General features: G+C 39.1%; 1 protein-coding gene across 2 annotated transcripts in view; it reads right to left on the reverse strand.

Annotated features, from left to right (window-relative positions):
* KIAA0930 (KIAA0930 ortholog) overlaps positions 1-16,651 on the reverse strand; it is a 64,178-nt gene that overhangs the window by 8,843 nt on the left and 38,684 nt on the right. Inside the window, exons 3-8 of one of the 2 annotated variants that reach the window (XM_072354184.1) lie at positions 9,786-9,890; positions 8,430-8,507; positions 5,761-5,862; positions 5,161-5,301; positions 3,159-3,353; positions 815-977 (exon numbers count right to left, since the gene is read on the reverse strand). In XM_072354184.1, coding sequence (XP_072210285.1) covers positions 815-977; positions 3,159-3,353; positions 5,161-5,301; positions 5,761-5,862; positions 8,430-8,507; positions 9,786-9,890 — 784 coding nt within the window. Of the gene's footprint in view, positions 1-814; positions 978-3,158; positions 3,354-5,160; positions 5,302-5,760; positions 5,863-8,429; positions 8,508-9,785; positions 9,894-16,651 lie in introns of both variants that reach the window. The other variant, XM_072354175.1, reaches the window with a different exon arrangement.

Below are 16,651 nucleotides of genomic sequence, written 5' to 3' on the forward strand. Positions count from 1 at the left end.
ATTTCCCTACAATAATCCCAACTTTGGGTGAAATTTCACTACTGCAGTGCCTTACTAAACACCGGTAGGACACTCAGGTTTCTAAAATTTATTAAGAAATCTAATATATGTATTTCTCCTTTCAGAAAGCCCATTCTAGAGTAAATTAAACTTCCTAGCATACGCTTTTAAAATACTCATTTTAAAAACTATATACAGATATTTTGAAATAAGGCTCAGCAACAGTAAGGCCAAAACATTTACAACAGTAAACAAAAGCACACACCTCAATATTTTATATGCATGCTCTGCTCTATTATTTGCAAGCTATAAAATGTTTGGAAAAAATAGTAATTTGTTCACTCAAATATTTCTAAAGGAATAGAAAATGAAAATAATAAGAACGTTCATCATTATGATCAAGTATGCTAGGATCAGATCAGACCTAGTTTACCGAGCAGGCACAATCACCACTAATGGAAAGCTGCTGCATAAGAGCTCTGAACACCAATCTATCTTCTGCAGCCTTCAGGAGAAATAAATTGGGACAGCGGGATTCCATCTGAGGAAGCTGCTCTTCCCATCATACTACTTAGTAGCTGGATCCACACTGTAGCCTTTGTATAATTAAACATGGAGACAAATTGGTTTCCAGCCTCCAAATAGATGCTAAACCTGTGAACTCAGTTTTGGAGTGGCACCGGCATCGGACGTTCTGTGGAGCTAGGCTTTTCATGCTGCAAACCTTTTGCAAAATCCGGCATTGTGATCCCTTTCTACAGATGTGTTTCCCCTTCCCTCTGAAAGTCTGTTTAGCTGATGTTATTTCTCTTACCTCCACCATCATCATCTCTGAAGAACTCCTCACTGTCATTCGCTGAGTGGGATTTTTTCATCTCAGCAATTCGATTTCGGGGCACTTTTCTCTTAAGAGATGGGGAGAAAAAGGACGGCCGGTTGTTGCGTTCTGGGGTTGGTGGTGTGCTGAAAGACGTGAGCTGAAACAGAACACAAGAAACACTGGAGAAAATGTTGTTTACATCTTACCAGAAGCATAGAACTTTTTAGTCTGAAATGTGCCACAAGGCAGTCACACTTAAAATGCAATCACAACTGGCATCTAGCTGCAAGTTTTAGCGTAGTGGTCAGAGAATGTCAACTTCAGAGTCACTTCAGCTTCAAGATGCTCATCAAAATGAAGATATTTTGATGTATCAGCACTATTAGCTGTAATGTGAAAAATAAAAAATAAAAAACCCCCCTTCAGAGCTATCAAGTGATCACTTTTCACAGGGATTTACAGTCACAAAGGATCAATGATTTATTTAGGCACCAAGAACGTCAACCTTATTTTTGCATATTGATATGCAGAAGACTTAAGCTAAGGATGTACTCAGTGGACACAAAACTGTGCATCATCATTTCTTTGTAAGCACAAGGTAGTTGTTCCCTGGGTTAAAGGGATGCCACATGTGATCACTGTAAATGTCACCATCTGTGAAGCAGGGTCACAGGGCAATTACCTAACCCAAGAACATGACACAAAAGCCAAATCAACGCTCAACTGTATGTATATTATTTCTCTACAGAAATAATTTCTCTCATCTCAGCCTTCCTTTCTCACACTGTTGATTTAACAATCCCATACTGTTTCCTAAAATGAGACCAGACACTGCTTATATCTGTCCTTGCAAATATGGAGGGAGGCGATATACAACTGAGAATGATAGCCAAACCATATCAGTGTTGCACTGAAGAAGCCCTTTGTCATCCACATATTAAAAAAAAAAAAAGAAGAAAAATAAAATGAGAGGCATTCTATCACTCAAATGATCCTCCCATAAGTGCACTTGTTCTCTAATCTATGCTTGTCTCAATTTCTTTTTAATTCCACAGCCATTTCTTATCACACCTGGAGGGTAAACCAGAAACAAAGGGCCATTAAAACCATTAGCAAAGAGCAACAATGATAGATCAACAGAGACACTGGAAGCCTGTCAGCTAAAAGCTCAGGAAGTCCCACCAGGCATGGTTTCTTCAGGCTGTATCTCTACAGTACAGAGCACACGCATTCAATTAATGAACTCAGTGCTGACTGCTTATTTGGGCTTTTAAGAGTCCTGAAGTCACACTCTTCCATGGATACCTCCGGAAGCAGTTCTGTGGGTCTATCAACTACACGCTTAGTGATGTTACATAGCAATCAGTAATCACGCTGATCAGGACACCTGTACAGATATTTTAAAGGCACACTGTCTAATCCCCATTAACTAGTTCAAATGTTGTAACTAAAAGCAATGCCTAGGATTGATTAAGGGCCAAATCAACATCTCTGGACTTACTCAATTGGCATTTTACTGCATTTGCATTAGAATTAAGCACATGCATAATTACAGTTCTGCATCTAGATGTATAGTCTTTGCTTTAATATTTTCATCTCCCCACTGCTGGCAAAATCTCTCCATAAAACTCCTCAAAAACTACCTGTGAGGTTTAGTAAGACAGCTGCACCATATACAAATTGCATGTTTCTAGGTAAACCCCATCTTGTACAGAAATGGAATCTATTAATTTTCATAGAAAATAGGCAGAACCATCATTTTTCCTGGCATCAGCACTGCTGTTGTTTCAACAAAACACTCCTCCAGAAATATGAATCATGCATTCTTCTCTGTATTCTGTATTTGCTCACAGGAAACTGTGACTAAAATCCATCTGCATATGGGGAGCGTATAAACAGGAGGGAGAACAACTGTTTACATGAATTGATAGTGATAGGACAAGGGGGAATGATTTTTAAACTAAGACATGAGAAATTAGGTTAGATATCAGAAAGAAGTTTTTCACACAGAGGGTGGTGATGCACTGGAACAGGTTGCCCAAGGAGGCTGTGGATGCCCCATCCCTGGAAGCATTCAAGGCCAGGCTGGATGTGGCTCTGGGCAGCCTGGTCTGGTGGTTGGTGACCCTGCACATAGCAGGGGGGTTGGAACTACATGATCACTGAGGTCCTTTTCAATCCAGGTCATTCGATAATTCTGTGATATATTGAATATATTCAAAATATACATGTGCAAAACAAAGTTCAGAACCGTGATGTCAATTAATTCCAGCTTCAGTCCATCCACTGACTTTGAAGTAGAACATACTCATGCTTAACCTTAGATCAGTCTACTTACTCTCTCATGCACTGGGGAGTCTGGATTTGAATCTTCTTCTGTTCCATACGGTGAAGTGTCGCCAGTAGGAACTCTACTCACTGCCATCTCTGCATGTCCCTTCCCTTGGGGCCCTTTCATCCGAACAAACTCCATGTTGTTGTATTTATAGAAGCCAAAGGACATCCTTTGCGCCATCTTAGCTGCAACACTAACCTACACCAAGACAGGAAAGAAATACATATGATTTCATTTCCAGATATAAAATACGATATTCTCTGAAAGCAGTTATTTAAGTACATATATGCATATACATTGCAAATAATGGTTATAATCTTGATTCTTAGGAAGCATTTTAAGCCTCAATATGAAGTGAATTCTAAAGGAAAAGCAATTTTACAGATACAAGAATAGTGGCTCAGAGTAGAATCAACTCCTTCAGCTATCCAAAAAGCAGAGTTATCCAATGACACACTGAGATAAAAAGTCTTTTACCCAAACCCACCCACCATGGCACCATTGGAGCACAGACAAGCACATGCATAGCTCTTCACAGGTGTGCAGGGATGTTTGCTTGAGTCAAAACACCACAGACACAACTAAACTTGAGCAGAATGGGACTGTGTGCCTACCTTTTGGGAAGCACAATTCTGACATTTTTATTTTCACATTGTCAAGTCCAAAACATAAAGACAGACCTGATGCAAAATTAACACTCACACCACAACATCACTTGCCACACAACCCTGACAGCTTTTGAACTCATGGCAGAGAGAAGGGCTCGGTTTCCACTCAACACAATTGAACTGAAAACAGAACTGAGAAATGGAAAAGAGAACAGAACGATATGAAAATGATTAAGGTTTTGTCAAGTGAAATAAGAAGGGCCTATCCACACGCTTCAGTGGTTTAATCATAACTTGCAGCACTTTTAACACCTTTAAGAGCCAAATTCGTTCATAATGTATCAATCCATACTGCACTAAGAATTAAAGCAGGCAAATAACACACAAGTAACCTTCAAAAGTACACACAGCTTACTACTGCTCTCTTTTGACAATACAAACAAGTCAGACTTAAGATTTGCCTTCAGCCGTAATCAAATATTAAAACAAACCATTCTATTTTTCAACTAATAAAACTGCAGCGTGGTTAAGCAGGACATTTCTTAGCTATACCATGATATTAACACATCAAACATTGCCTCTCTACTGCAAGACCTTCTTCTTCTTTAGTCTTTAGAGGCTCTGCATTCTCACCTGCTGATAACTTCAGACAATAAGATGATGGCAGCATAGAGAAAACTTGCACATTCTTTGGAAGACAAGCTACAAAACTACTCTCATTCTGAATGGGGAAAAGAGAAACTGTTTAGGATCTCTATTGAAAAGGGGAGGAACAAAGGAAAGTGAAGCAGTTTACTGTAGGTACAGTAGGTACTGATTGGCTTTATTTTCTTTTAATCCTTCAGTGCTGTCCTCACAGCAAATTTTTGGTGAAGTTGATTGGCTCTTGCCACCTCTCAACTTAACTTAGAAGTACTGAATTTGAAGCTGGAAGCGATGGCATTTCACATTCCTATCTGAAAACAATGAAGAAGTCTTTTGCAGCAGTGAAACTCAGTGTAGTGTCCTCTGTACTTGTTTGTGTACAGAAACATTTCACATACAACAGATAGCAGAGTTTAAAATCTCCCTGTAAAACATGCCTCCTCAGAGGTAAGTAGAAAAACCCATCAGCTTTCAGAAAAATGAAAGGGACCCCAGAACTTTGTTATTCAGGTCTATTCTGGTGTCACATCCTGCCATACTTACCAGCTTTACTCCTTTTGTCAAACACAAAATTCGTATATCCTGATCTGAGAAACCTCAGCTGTTTGAGACAAAAAGCACCAACAGCTTTCAAAGCCAAATAGGACAATTTATGATGCAGATGCTCTAACAGGACAAAAAACTAACAGTCCCAGTACCAAAACTGTGATTAGCATCATTGCTACAAGACGCTGCTGTTCAGAGCACCTTACCCTGTTGTCATAGACCTTCTTGAGTGCTTCATAGCGGATGGATCCCTGGAAAATCACCCCTTGGAAAGTGTTACTTTTGTCACTGGCTACCAGCTCCACACAGACCATTTCTCCTTCTCCCACAGTCATGTCACTGAAAACCTGCAAGATGTGAGAGAAAAGACTTAAAGGAAAAGTGCAGCTGTCAAAGTTCAAATACCTTCAGGTTCCCTCTCCTTATGCCTAATGTAGATTCCATGTCAATGGGAAAATGCAAGGAATCTGTGGGCTCCTACCTAGCCTTTCCAAAGATCATAGACTCTAGACAGTGCCCACTGCACATCGTGCATTAGGATAGGCATCTCCTAAAATCATCCCCTCTTGCTTCAGTCCTTCATAAAGACCTACAGTAAATTCAGCTCTAAATCCAGACTCCAAACATAGTAAAGAATTAGACAGATCACATATGTATGTATATATATAGTCACCATGACTTACGCAATAAGTTTCCTGGGATATACTCTCAAACAGCCAAAAATATTTATTCAGAAGTACCAGAAAACAACTACTTAGGATATAAGACTAGTATAGGACAAATCCCTGCTGCAGCAAGGAACTCACCTCTTCAAAACTGTCAATCATGAAGAATATGTTGGGATAGCTGATCTTTGACTCTTCTCCTTTGCTATCCATTGGGTGTTTGCTAGGGGATGCAAACACTTGCTGAGAAAGATATTGAAAAAGAAAATTACATCTTCTCAGTTAAATGTGTCCAGGAATGGGCACACTAAACACAAGGCAAACAATGCCAAAACACCATGGTCAACACTCCTCAGTCAGCCAACACCTGCTCTTAAGCTGGACATCCCGCAAGCAAAGCTCATCTTATAATAACGACAGAACCTTCCACTCATGAATACTTGAGTTTTCACGTGTAAACAATCTATTAATTCATGGTAGATGCTTCTGCATGCATCCGGGCTCTCAACAACCTATGGTATTGCTTTTCATTAACAGAAAGCCATCCTGAGTTGTCTATTTGTTACTGCAGTCTGCTGTAATGTAAGAGCACGCACAGCAAGAGAGTTACTGTGGAGCAGCTGACCTAACACTGTTTGTACAACAAATGTTGTTGTTTGCTCACTCTCACAGTAAGATCAGTATTACTCAGTAATGAGACATGAAGCTCTCAAGAAGACAAGAACTTGATTTCTCACCCTCACCTTCCACTTGTTTCTTTCCCTAGCTATTGTGCTTCCTGTAGCAGTCATCCCCCCTCTGAAGCAATTCCTCATCCTCTTGGTTTATTTCTCTCCAAAACTACTAACACTTAAGAATCTCATGGCTTTAGATTTTAACAATCCAACAAGACTGCAAACAGCTAAAGAAAGAGAGGAATTCATATTAAGTAGCTTTCTTTGCTTTCACTTCTGTTTACAAAGCTTTGAAATAAAGAAACACACCAAGTCTTCTCAACACATTCACCATAGGTTAAAAGATCTGAGTCTACATAAGCTGTCAAGCCTGGGACGTTCTTATTCCAACTCATTCAAAAAAATTCATGATTTACACATAGATTACCAAAAAGAAATGCTCCTGCTTCTTGGGCTGATGCCTGAAACAAAGATGTCTTCAAGGCACCCATGTTCTCATGCCATATATAAAGAAAACAAGCAAACAAACAAACAGAAAAAAAACCCACAACAAAAAGACACAAACCACAAACTCATCTCCTGTAAGACAAAGTGAGGGCAAGTACAGTTTGTAGAGATTTTATTTTCAAGCCAGAAGAAAATGAGCATAGTCTGCAAGAAAAATTTAGGGGAAGTCAACCTGCCTAAGTCATGCCTTATGTACACTATCTACTGGTATGAACATGGCAGCATGAATCACAGAAGTACAGCAGGTCATCCTCCTAAGCAGGGCCTTTTCCTAATCAATATCTATCTGCACATTAACAGGATAACATACGTTTTAGAAATCAACAGCAATCAGAGCTGTAGGATAGATCTTAAAAAGTTGATGCATGCATTTTTCAATGAAATGTCCCAATGGAAGTACACTTTCTACAGTACATAGATTTGCCCTTTTTCCTCTCTCCATACAACAGCTTCACAAGCTTCATAATATTAGGATGTGCAGGTGAATTTTAACACGCTCCTAGTTTCTTCTAGATAGGAAGAGAAAGTAAAATTCGTAAGCAGTCTCACATTGTGAGCCGCAAGAAATGAGGAACAGAAAAACCTCATTCTTCCACAGAACATTGCCCAAGTGCTTTGGGCAGGCCTCCTATTCTCAGGAGTTTTCAAAGGCACACTCAATATTTACAGAATTCTTTTTCTCAAAAGAATTCTGCTGAAGTTAACTCAGGGTGAAATTTGGACTTGTACACAGCAGAAACAGCAATGAGACATAAAAGACTTGTTGTCAGCATTGTAATGCGGTGCCTTAACAGCACTAGGAGGGATTATTGTGCCCAACATGCAAATTATAAATACAATAATCAGCAGTGCTCGTTTTCTTTGTAGGCAAAACAATTGAATTCAGTGAAGTAAAACTGCTTAAAGGATTTTAAAACATTGACTTATTTTAGCTAAAGTCACACAACCAGCTGAGAGAACTAGAAACGATGAAATCTCTGGGACAGTTTATGTAACAGGAGCCCTTTAGAGTAGAATTTCTGTTAAATAGGAAAAGGTATTGCAAGAACCACTGAAAATTGGGGGAAGAAGTCTAGGGTTTCTTATTCCTATCCACTTCATGGTTATCATTCAGTCTCTTCCCCTGTGCTAAACCCTGGATTAACTGTATGCTGCACACATCAGTGATAAAGGAATAAGCAATTTAAAGAAGAAAATAAGAACTGTGTAAAAACAATAAAAAGATAAGATGCCAATCACTAAATTGTTTACCATTTAAAATTGCTGCAATACAGATGTATCCTGCAGGCTTCTTATAACTCACGTCTTGTACAAACTGGGTTTAACCTCTGATTTCACCCTAACAGTCATACTCCTCTCACTCTTCTCAAACACATCAAGCAAAGATGCAAGTCTTGAGAGCACAGAGAGGTCTTTATTGCTTTTTGAGAGAGGCTATAAAGCACATTTAGATCCCACATTTAGCTGACCGGCAGGATGTGTCAGCAGGCAGATCTGAGCTGTTTCACAAGGGAGAACCTGTGACAGAGCACAGCGTGAGAACTGCTGTGCTAGTGTTGATACAGTTTTTAGAATCAGCTAATACCAGATGCCAACCTCTTATCCACAGTAAGAATAGGGTAATCTCACCTGAGATTTCTTTTTGTGAATGTGAATATCTCCTCCATCGGAGCGTGTGCACACAGCACATGTCACCACATAATCCAGCTAAAACAAAGACACCAGATAGAGAAATTAAGTTCTAAAGTAAGAAAAATAAAATGCACACAGAACACGTTCCATCTTCATCTCTTTCAGCTCCCCAGCTAAGCAGTAAAATGTTTTAGTATTGCTATTCCTTTCACCATCCTGACACCCCTACAGTTTTCTTGATAATAAAAAGACAAATCTGTGGGCTAACTCAGCAATACTGAAAAAATCTTCTGTGGAGACACTTGCTGGAGCGCACAACCTATGGGTAAAGAAACATCTGTCAGTACTATTTAACACCAAGCCTACTGGTCAAGCGGAGAATGAGCATGACGCACAGAACACTCTACAGTAGAAATGGAAAATATATTTCCTCCTTTCAAAAAGGGAATAATAAAAACAACAACCAACACAAGCGAAAAATGAGAGAGATCAGAATGCATTAACGCAGCCTGCCAAACAAAACAATCCCCAAACACTTAGAAGATGCATGCGTAACAGCTCTGGACAGCAGTGTCCTGCTGTAGCAGCATCTCCAAATTCTGACTGTAGCGTTAAAACAGATTCTGTTTTAAATCAACATCAAATATATACAGAAACCACACCTTGCAGGGAACTTCTGCAATTGAGTTTGGGGAGGAAGAGGAGAGAATAAAAAATTTATTCTCCAGGATGTGTGCAGTGAGCCAGCAGCCTCATTTTAAAACCATAATCAACAAAACTTTTCAGAGATCTGGAATGATTCCAATAGAATTTGGCTTCTCAAAGCACCAACATAACATACAGTAACTGAACAACACAAGTTAATTAAAAAAAAAAAAAATAGGATGTGCTAGTTTCATCTTTCCACCAACAGAATGAAAAGGTTTAACATAGCTCTGAAGTATAAAGCAGAAAAAATCCAATTGCATTTCCATTGAGCAGTTTCCTCTCTTGGCTGTACAGTGAACTAACAAAATTGCTGCTGGCCTAATGGTCTTGTTCACACTCAAAAGCCATTACACTTGACAAAGCCTTCCATTTTGCAGAGCTCTCAGGTAATAATATTCAGCTCAGCTTTGCTGGATAAATTTAAAGATTTTGAAGAAAAAGCTCTTATGCCTCTACAGGAAAATAACAACTATTCCTGGTTTTGTTCATTCAGACTAACAAAAGTAAAAAAAAATGTTTTGTTTCCATTTTCCAGAGAAGTTCAAATCGTCCCAATGCTATAGAGGAAAGTGGACAGACCAAAGCTTTCCCTTAAACCTTTCCGCCACGAACAACATGTGAAAATTAAGTAAGCACCACCGTTACCTTCTGTAGAATGAGGTTCAAGTAGACACTCTCCTCCCAGTCAATATCAGGATCTCCCAGCCCAGGAAGCTTCTTAGAATCTCTTCGATAAACTTCAACTTCAACCTGCTAAGAAAATAACAAATCTCTTTGAAAAATACTATCCATCCAAAGGTACCAAATGCACATTTAATATTGACTCCAGAAATGACACATTGCAAATAAAGATCCCCAACATGTTTCTGTGAGGATCAGATTTTGCTGACCAAGACTTTTCATGGAAGCAAAGCTTCATTTATTCCCTACATGTGGGTATGTTTTAGCAAAAGTGAAATAAAGTTTGCTACCCATATGCTGACAGGCATTTCTCTTAACATAATCCCTCGGAACCAAACACTTCAGATGAATGCACACATTTGTCCATCTGGTAGCTGTTTGGAGAAAAATAACATGCAGCAGGAACTCAAAGCCATCATATCAGCTATGAGAAACCTTCATCCCAAGGAACCTACAAATGCTCTGTGAAAAATCCCATGAAGGCAGAACGTCATCAGGGATAAAAAGAAAACACAACAAACCTGCATGTCACTGTGAAGGCAGAAGGAAAGAAATGAGCTTGTTCCCAAGTGCAGTGGGATACTCCAGGATGAAGTTCACTGATTAATCCCTCAGAAAGCACATTTTGGTTACCCCTCTTCTACACATTTCACACTGACAGTACTAGCTAGACCAGTACTTAGATATGAGATTTTCATGTACTGAAAAAAGTGGTAAATAAAAAAAAAAAAAAAAAAGCCCAAGAAATTCCAGAAAGTAGAAACAACTCTTCAAATGCTGACAAACAGAAGCAGCTGAAATAACAAAAACATGACTTATTGCACACAGTTAAACAGAAGTCCAGTGTATCACCATCAGCCTTGTCTCTGAAATGGCGCATAAAACAAAACAGAGTCGGGTAGCACAATTTGACGTCAAAGCTATGTACTATCTTGATAGACCTAGAACAGTATTTGTTCCTCTTTGAGAAATATTTTTAGTTAACATCTCTTACACATCTGCTGAGATACCTGGAATACACTGACTAGGTAACACAAACTATATAATACCATCATGCATATGCCATGAAAGCTGAATGTGTAATGTTGTCAATATTTTTTTTGCCTTACAAGTATCTTCTAAAACAACTAAACATGTTATGTATTCCTTTGGTTTTTATTTCCAAAGCTCCTATGAGTTTTTTCACTAGTAACATAATTGCACAGACTGAGTTACTGTGAAAACTGAAGACCAAGCCGTGAGGAGCTGAGGGCAATGATCTCATCAAAACTCATCTCCAAATAAACTAAAGTGATATTTGCACTTTTGTGCCTAGCAGCACAGAAACGTCATAGTCACGGGATGCCAGAAATATCTTGTGAGACAAAGTTGGGCTGTCTGGAAAGGAAGGAGGATTGGATGAAGGCAAGCGTAATTGAGCATAACTCAACAGTTAAAGGGTAAAAGTCCAGGTACAGCTAACAACAGGTCAAGGGTGATGAAGTACACAGCAGACACCCCAGGCCATTCCACCTCCACAAAGCCTTTATTTTAACCCAGGCAGAATCACCTCTTCATGATGAAGACCAAATCTCCCTCTACAGAAACTGACCACTAATGCTCTCTACTCATAAAATTAATTCACACACTGCTAGGGAGAAGTAGATCAGAGACATTTGACCACAGCTTTCTCACATAACACCTCTCTCATCCTGTGATGGATAATGACAGGCAACAGCCTCTCTCTAATCAGCTGTGACTTCTTTTGTTCCCCAAGCTGGGGAGATGAAGTTTCCCCACTCATTTAGCATCTGACTCCCAAGCAGCACAGCTTCTGGGGCAGGGCACTGCAGGTCACAGCAAATCCCTTCCACAGGCACACAGCACTTGGGTTTCACTGTAATGCAATGGAAACCATATTTAGGTAAGATGAATCAAATCCTTTTTTTTTTTTTTTTGCCAGACAATAAACCACACAGGTCACAGACAGATGACACCACCTAGGACATGGGCAGTCTCTTCCACAGCTCACAAATTAACTTCAGCTCCTTCTTTTGCTACAGTGCCTGAAGGTAACAGTGGCCACCTGATCCAAGCTTGTTAATTTATTTCCCATAACATCAATTTGTATGATACGATCCCAGTGCTACTGGCATGTTGGAAGGATGACTGGAGCTGAACCCACTTGCAGTGATTTATTCAGCATCAGCCTCTATGAAAGGAGACATTCAAAATAAATAAACCAATCGTTTTAAGAGTAGCAAAAAAGAAAACGATAAAGAACTTCAAACACAAATCCTCAGTGTTTCACACACACTGCTGGCCATTGTTTAAAATCAGCTATCTAAATTCCTTGGCAGGTTGATCTAATTTGTTCAGTTTCCTAAGCAATTCACTCACATGCTTGTATACTTGTCTTCCTGGTACTACACAGCAGCAGCATACATGCCAAGCATGCAAAATAAAAGCCAGAACCACCCAAACAGTCCCATTTTTCTGTAAGGTTACTTACGTGCAAAAGAACTGCAGTTATGCTACCTCAAATAACTGTAGAAGTGATTATCTCTCAATCACTAAAAGATTTCTTAATTTAATGAGAAAATCTGAAAAGCAGAGGGTAAGTACTAATCTTTTGCATTTAGGTGAACCATTTTAAGTGACTGTAGTGCTGCTACATTTGGGATTGAAAGTGTGGTAAACAGAAGATCAAGTTCACTATTCTGACTTTTAAGTGTTCAAACAAACAGGAGAGATGTCAAAATTTCAACAGCTTCCCAGTGATAGAAACCATTACTGGAGGTTTGGTAAATTGGTGTTGCCAGTGCTGAGCACAGTGCTCCATGACTGAAGAGGAACATTTACCTTACAGAAGCACTGCCTTAGATTTACATAAAAGCTACATGGCAAATGTGAACCTTTGTTTTGTGTTTGTTTGATTTAATATACATATTTATATTTGTGTAAATGAATGTATGTATGGATATACACAGTGTATACATATAAAATCTATGAGGGTGTTTGCACATGCTCAGTGAACAGCTTTGTGATTTTCTGGCTTTAATTTACATTGTCACCTTCAGCTTTCTAGAGTTAGGAAATGATGCAGAAGGGAGAACATGCTGGCTTTTAGGGACAGACGAGTCCTCTCAAGAAAGCATCTCTACCTCAGTCTGGGATCCGGGCAACACTGGATATTCTTCCAGGTCTGCTGCTGATTCACTTGGCTGGCTTTACATTAGGCGTGCCTTGCTGCACGTGAGAAAAACTAGTAATAGAAAGAACAGCATAAATACTAATTACCTACTCCCAGCAACCCTAAAGCCAACCTAAATTTCTTCATTCAAGTAAAAATGCAAAAGAACACCCTTCTACAGTCTGAGCAAGCTGACTGTATACTGTCTTTATAAAGTTTTCAGCTACTGAGTTAAGGCTAGAAAAGGGAATTACACTAGCTAGGATGACCACTTACGCATCACTAACATTTTACCCTGCTACTTCTTTATAATGTCCAGTTAATCATATCTGACTAAGCAGCACCTTGAGAACAGCTTCTCAGCTAAGAATATGTAACTTATTTTGAATTAAAAACTACTATCCTTTTTCCATCCTCTGGTTCTTCCCATGCCTGTTTCTATTATATTAAGAAGCTCCTTAATACTCAATATGTGTGTATATATATATATATATTTCTTCATGCAAACAATATATATGTGTATATATACATGCTTTGAATTTGTCATTCATCTTTCACATTGAGTAGAATTCCTTTAGGAGTTCTCTATGCCTCCCACAGTTGGGCAACTTCAAATTGTGTCTTTTCCCACTCTCTGGGTATTTCATCAGTAATAGAGTTTCCTGGTGCTGGTAAAGCACTGGTACTTGCATTCATACTATTCCACTGTTAACACACATCAGGCCCACATTTTTTCTGCACAGCAGCTCCATGATCTTGTGCTTAATTACTTATGCTTCAAGATTTGTGCATTCTTCTCAGAGCCTGCGTGCACTCCTGGCACTGAAGTACTGACCCACATTAGAAACAAAGAGCTCCACACTTCTCAGGGAGCATATTGTGCAGGGATAGTCCTGCCCACACTAAAACATGCACCACCAATCTGTGTCATCTACAAATCTGCATCTGCTCCAATGCTACCATCCCAGTCAGTAATCCCTGTTGATCCTCTTCACCAGTATCTCTATTTGGTGTCCCCCAACTTTACATTTTGCCAGAATCCTCCCATTGCCCCATTTCTTTGTCAACACTGGCAAATTCCTGCACATTTCTCACACACTTGCCAAGCTATGGTCCATCTCTAGGATTTCATGCAATCACATCTAGGATTTCACACAGTTCCTGTGACTATGCTGTTGTGACATCAGAGGCACTGGAGAGAACCTGGCAGGGCCATCAGGAGGTTACTGCAACAGGGAATGTGCAGCATTACTAGAACTGCTGTAAGTGGTGATGTGCATAAAAGAACATTTCAAGTGAGAAGGGACAAAGTATCTACTACAGTTTTATTCATGGAAACATGCCTTTCAGAGATGCAATACAGACTGGATATGTTTGCAGAACAACTCAAGTGACAGAAAATCACAGATCTTACCAAGAAAACCAATATGACACGGGCATTAGTTATTCACTTATATAGACAGCTGAAGCATTTCTTCATAAAGCCCAGAAAACCCATCTGAACACCAGAATAGCTTTAAAACCTTTGTGATAAACTGGATACTTTTCCCCATCATGCCCATTTACTCCCCAAATAATGGAATGCTGTCACATTTAGACATGATTCCCTTACCCTTCATCCCAGGACAGAATGACTTCTACATAGTTGCCAAAGCATTAGAGCTACTTGCAAAAACTCGTGTGAATTGATCACCACCTCATGAGCACAGCTTAGCTCATGAGCCTTTGAAAAACTCCTGAAAGGTGTCTAATCAAAATCAATACAAGCTGTTAGTTGGGCAGCAGGGGAAGAATGGTTTACAGGAAACACTATTTTGTTGGTATTCAGAAGCCATCTCTAAAACAAAACAAGAAATAGATTCTTATTCTTTTTTAAATGAAATCCAATGGGATTACAGGCTTATCTAGTAGTAGCACCTCTTTTCAGTTTCCCAGACCGTGTTCATCAAAAAGCAGTTAAGGGAAGATAAGTTTGAAGACAGGGAGGAGGAGGAGACTGAACTTTTCAGTCTAGAATTTTTCACAGAACAGCTTAAAAATTCAGCTAGGAGATCCTCCTATCATCTCCAGACCCAGTCACCAAAAGAAACTAAAGGCTGGTTTTAAAGAATTTACACTGACAAGTTTGGGGTTCAAAGGACCAAGAAAGTCACTAAAAGGTGTTCCCCCCACACACACTTCTTCACTCCTTCTTGTACAAAACCAGAATAATACCCAACACATTCACTAGAGCACGGTTTTAAAACTGTCCCATCACACAGCACATTCAACTTCTAAGAAGCCCAGTAGCTTCCAGCATTGGAGCTTCCCCCACCGCCCCCATTTACCACATTGCTAACTTGTCTCTGTACTAGTTTCCCCTGCACCAGGCAGGTATGATTCCAACATGGAGCCTTACAAGCACTAATGATGAATTTTATGTTTTTCTAAATGCACTGACTACAGGAACTTACATCCTTCTCTCCCATGCTTCAGATTCCTCCCTTCTCACTCTACAAACACAGTCCCTAGTTTGTTCTGCTCTCTCCTTACGCTTTAATTCACCATCGCTGTGAAAGAAGACAACAAAATTTTTCACTTAGCAGAATGAAAGATCCCCAAAAAGAAAAGATTAGCTAAAATAAAGAATTACAAAGAAGTGCTACAAATGCTTAAAACCAGCTATAAAGTAATGTTAAAAAAAAACAACACAAAAACATAAATGTTGCAGTTAGTAATAAGTTTAGTTACATTCCTAAGCTGGGTAGAATATTAAAACCCCTTTTCCTTCTCGATCCTTTGAACAAGCATGTTAGAAATAACTTGAAATACTTAATGCAGCACAGAAGAGTCACTATAGCAAGGCAGTTTATGGCAGTTAATGGATGTGAGGGAGACAGAATTTGCTGCTCTAGGAGTTGCTTATTATAACCAATTGGACAGGCAGCAAGAACTAGCTTTGGGGTGCCAACAGCCATCTTTAGCTCCTTCCACCACAAAAAGCAATTTGTTTCTCTCCAACTTTAGCAAAGATATCAATTCTCACTACCACTACTTCAATGTGTTTCCAAAAACATATATAGTTTTAGACTTCTGCATCATCTCCATGACTAACTTCACCAAGGCTATCGTTGATATTTTTATCATTGATATTTATCATTGGAACAAATAGACTTTGGAGACATATAGCTACTTGAATGAATTTTAAAGAGGCACTGAGAGCAAAATCCAAGCACAACTCCTCTTATAGAAGTTAATGATTCTATGCTATAAGGAAATGCTGAGGACCTCCATGAGAATGTTTAATTTTACTTCCGCTCTATCTCTGGAGCACTTCAAATCTGAGCAAACTTGCTCTTAACTATTTTAACCAAGAGAACAAAACACACACATGCATCTTTTAAATAATAATATTCTGAAAGCTAAAGATGTTAGAGCCCTAAGTTTGAATCAGTATCATAAAAAGTTTCAAGCTAAATGTAATATACTGGTGATGGGAAGAGAAATGGTTTATATTGATTTCTGTATCTAAAAAACAAGCAAACAACACAACAACAGTCGATAAGCTGCAAGTCTCTCTACAAACCACTCTACCCCATTTCATGGTATTTTTACTGTAGGTATCATGACTGAAATTAGCAGACATTAGGTGGTAAATTCAGCCTGAGTCAAAGCTCAG

The sequence above is a fragment of the Excalfactoria chinensis genome, chromosome 1 (assembly GCF_039878825.1).
Source record: "Excalfactoria chinensis isolate bCotChi1 chromosome 1, bCotChi1.hap2, whole genome shotgun sequence".
NCBI classification, from domain to species: Eukaryota; Metazoa; Chordata; class Aves; order Galliformes; family Phasianidae; genus Excalfactoria; species Excalfactoria chinensis.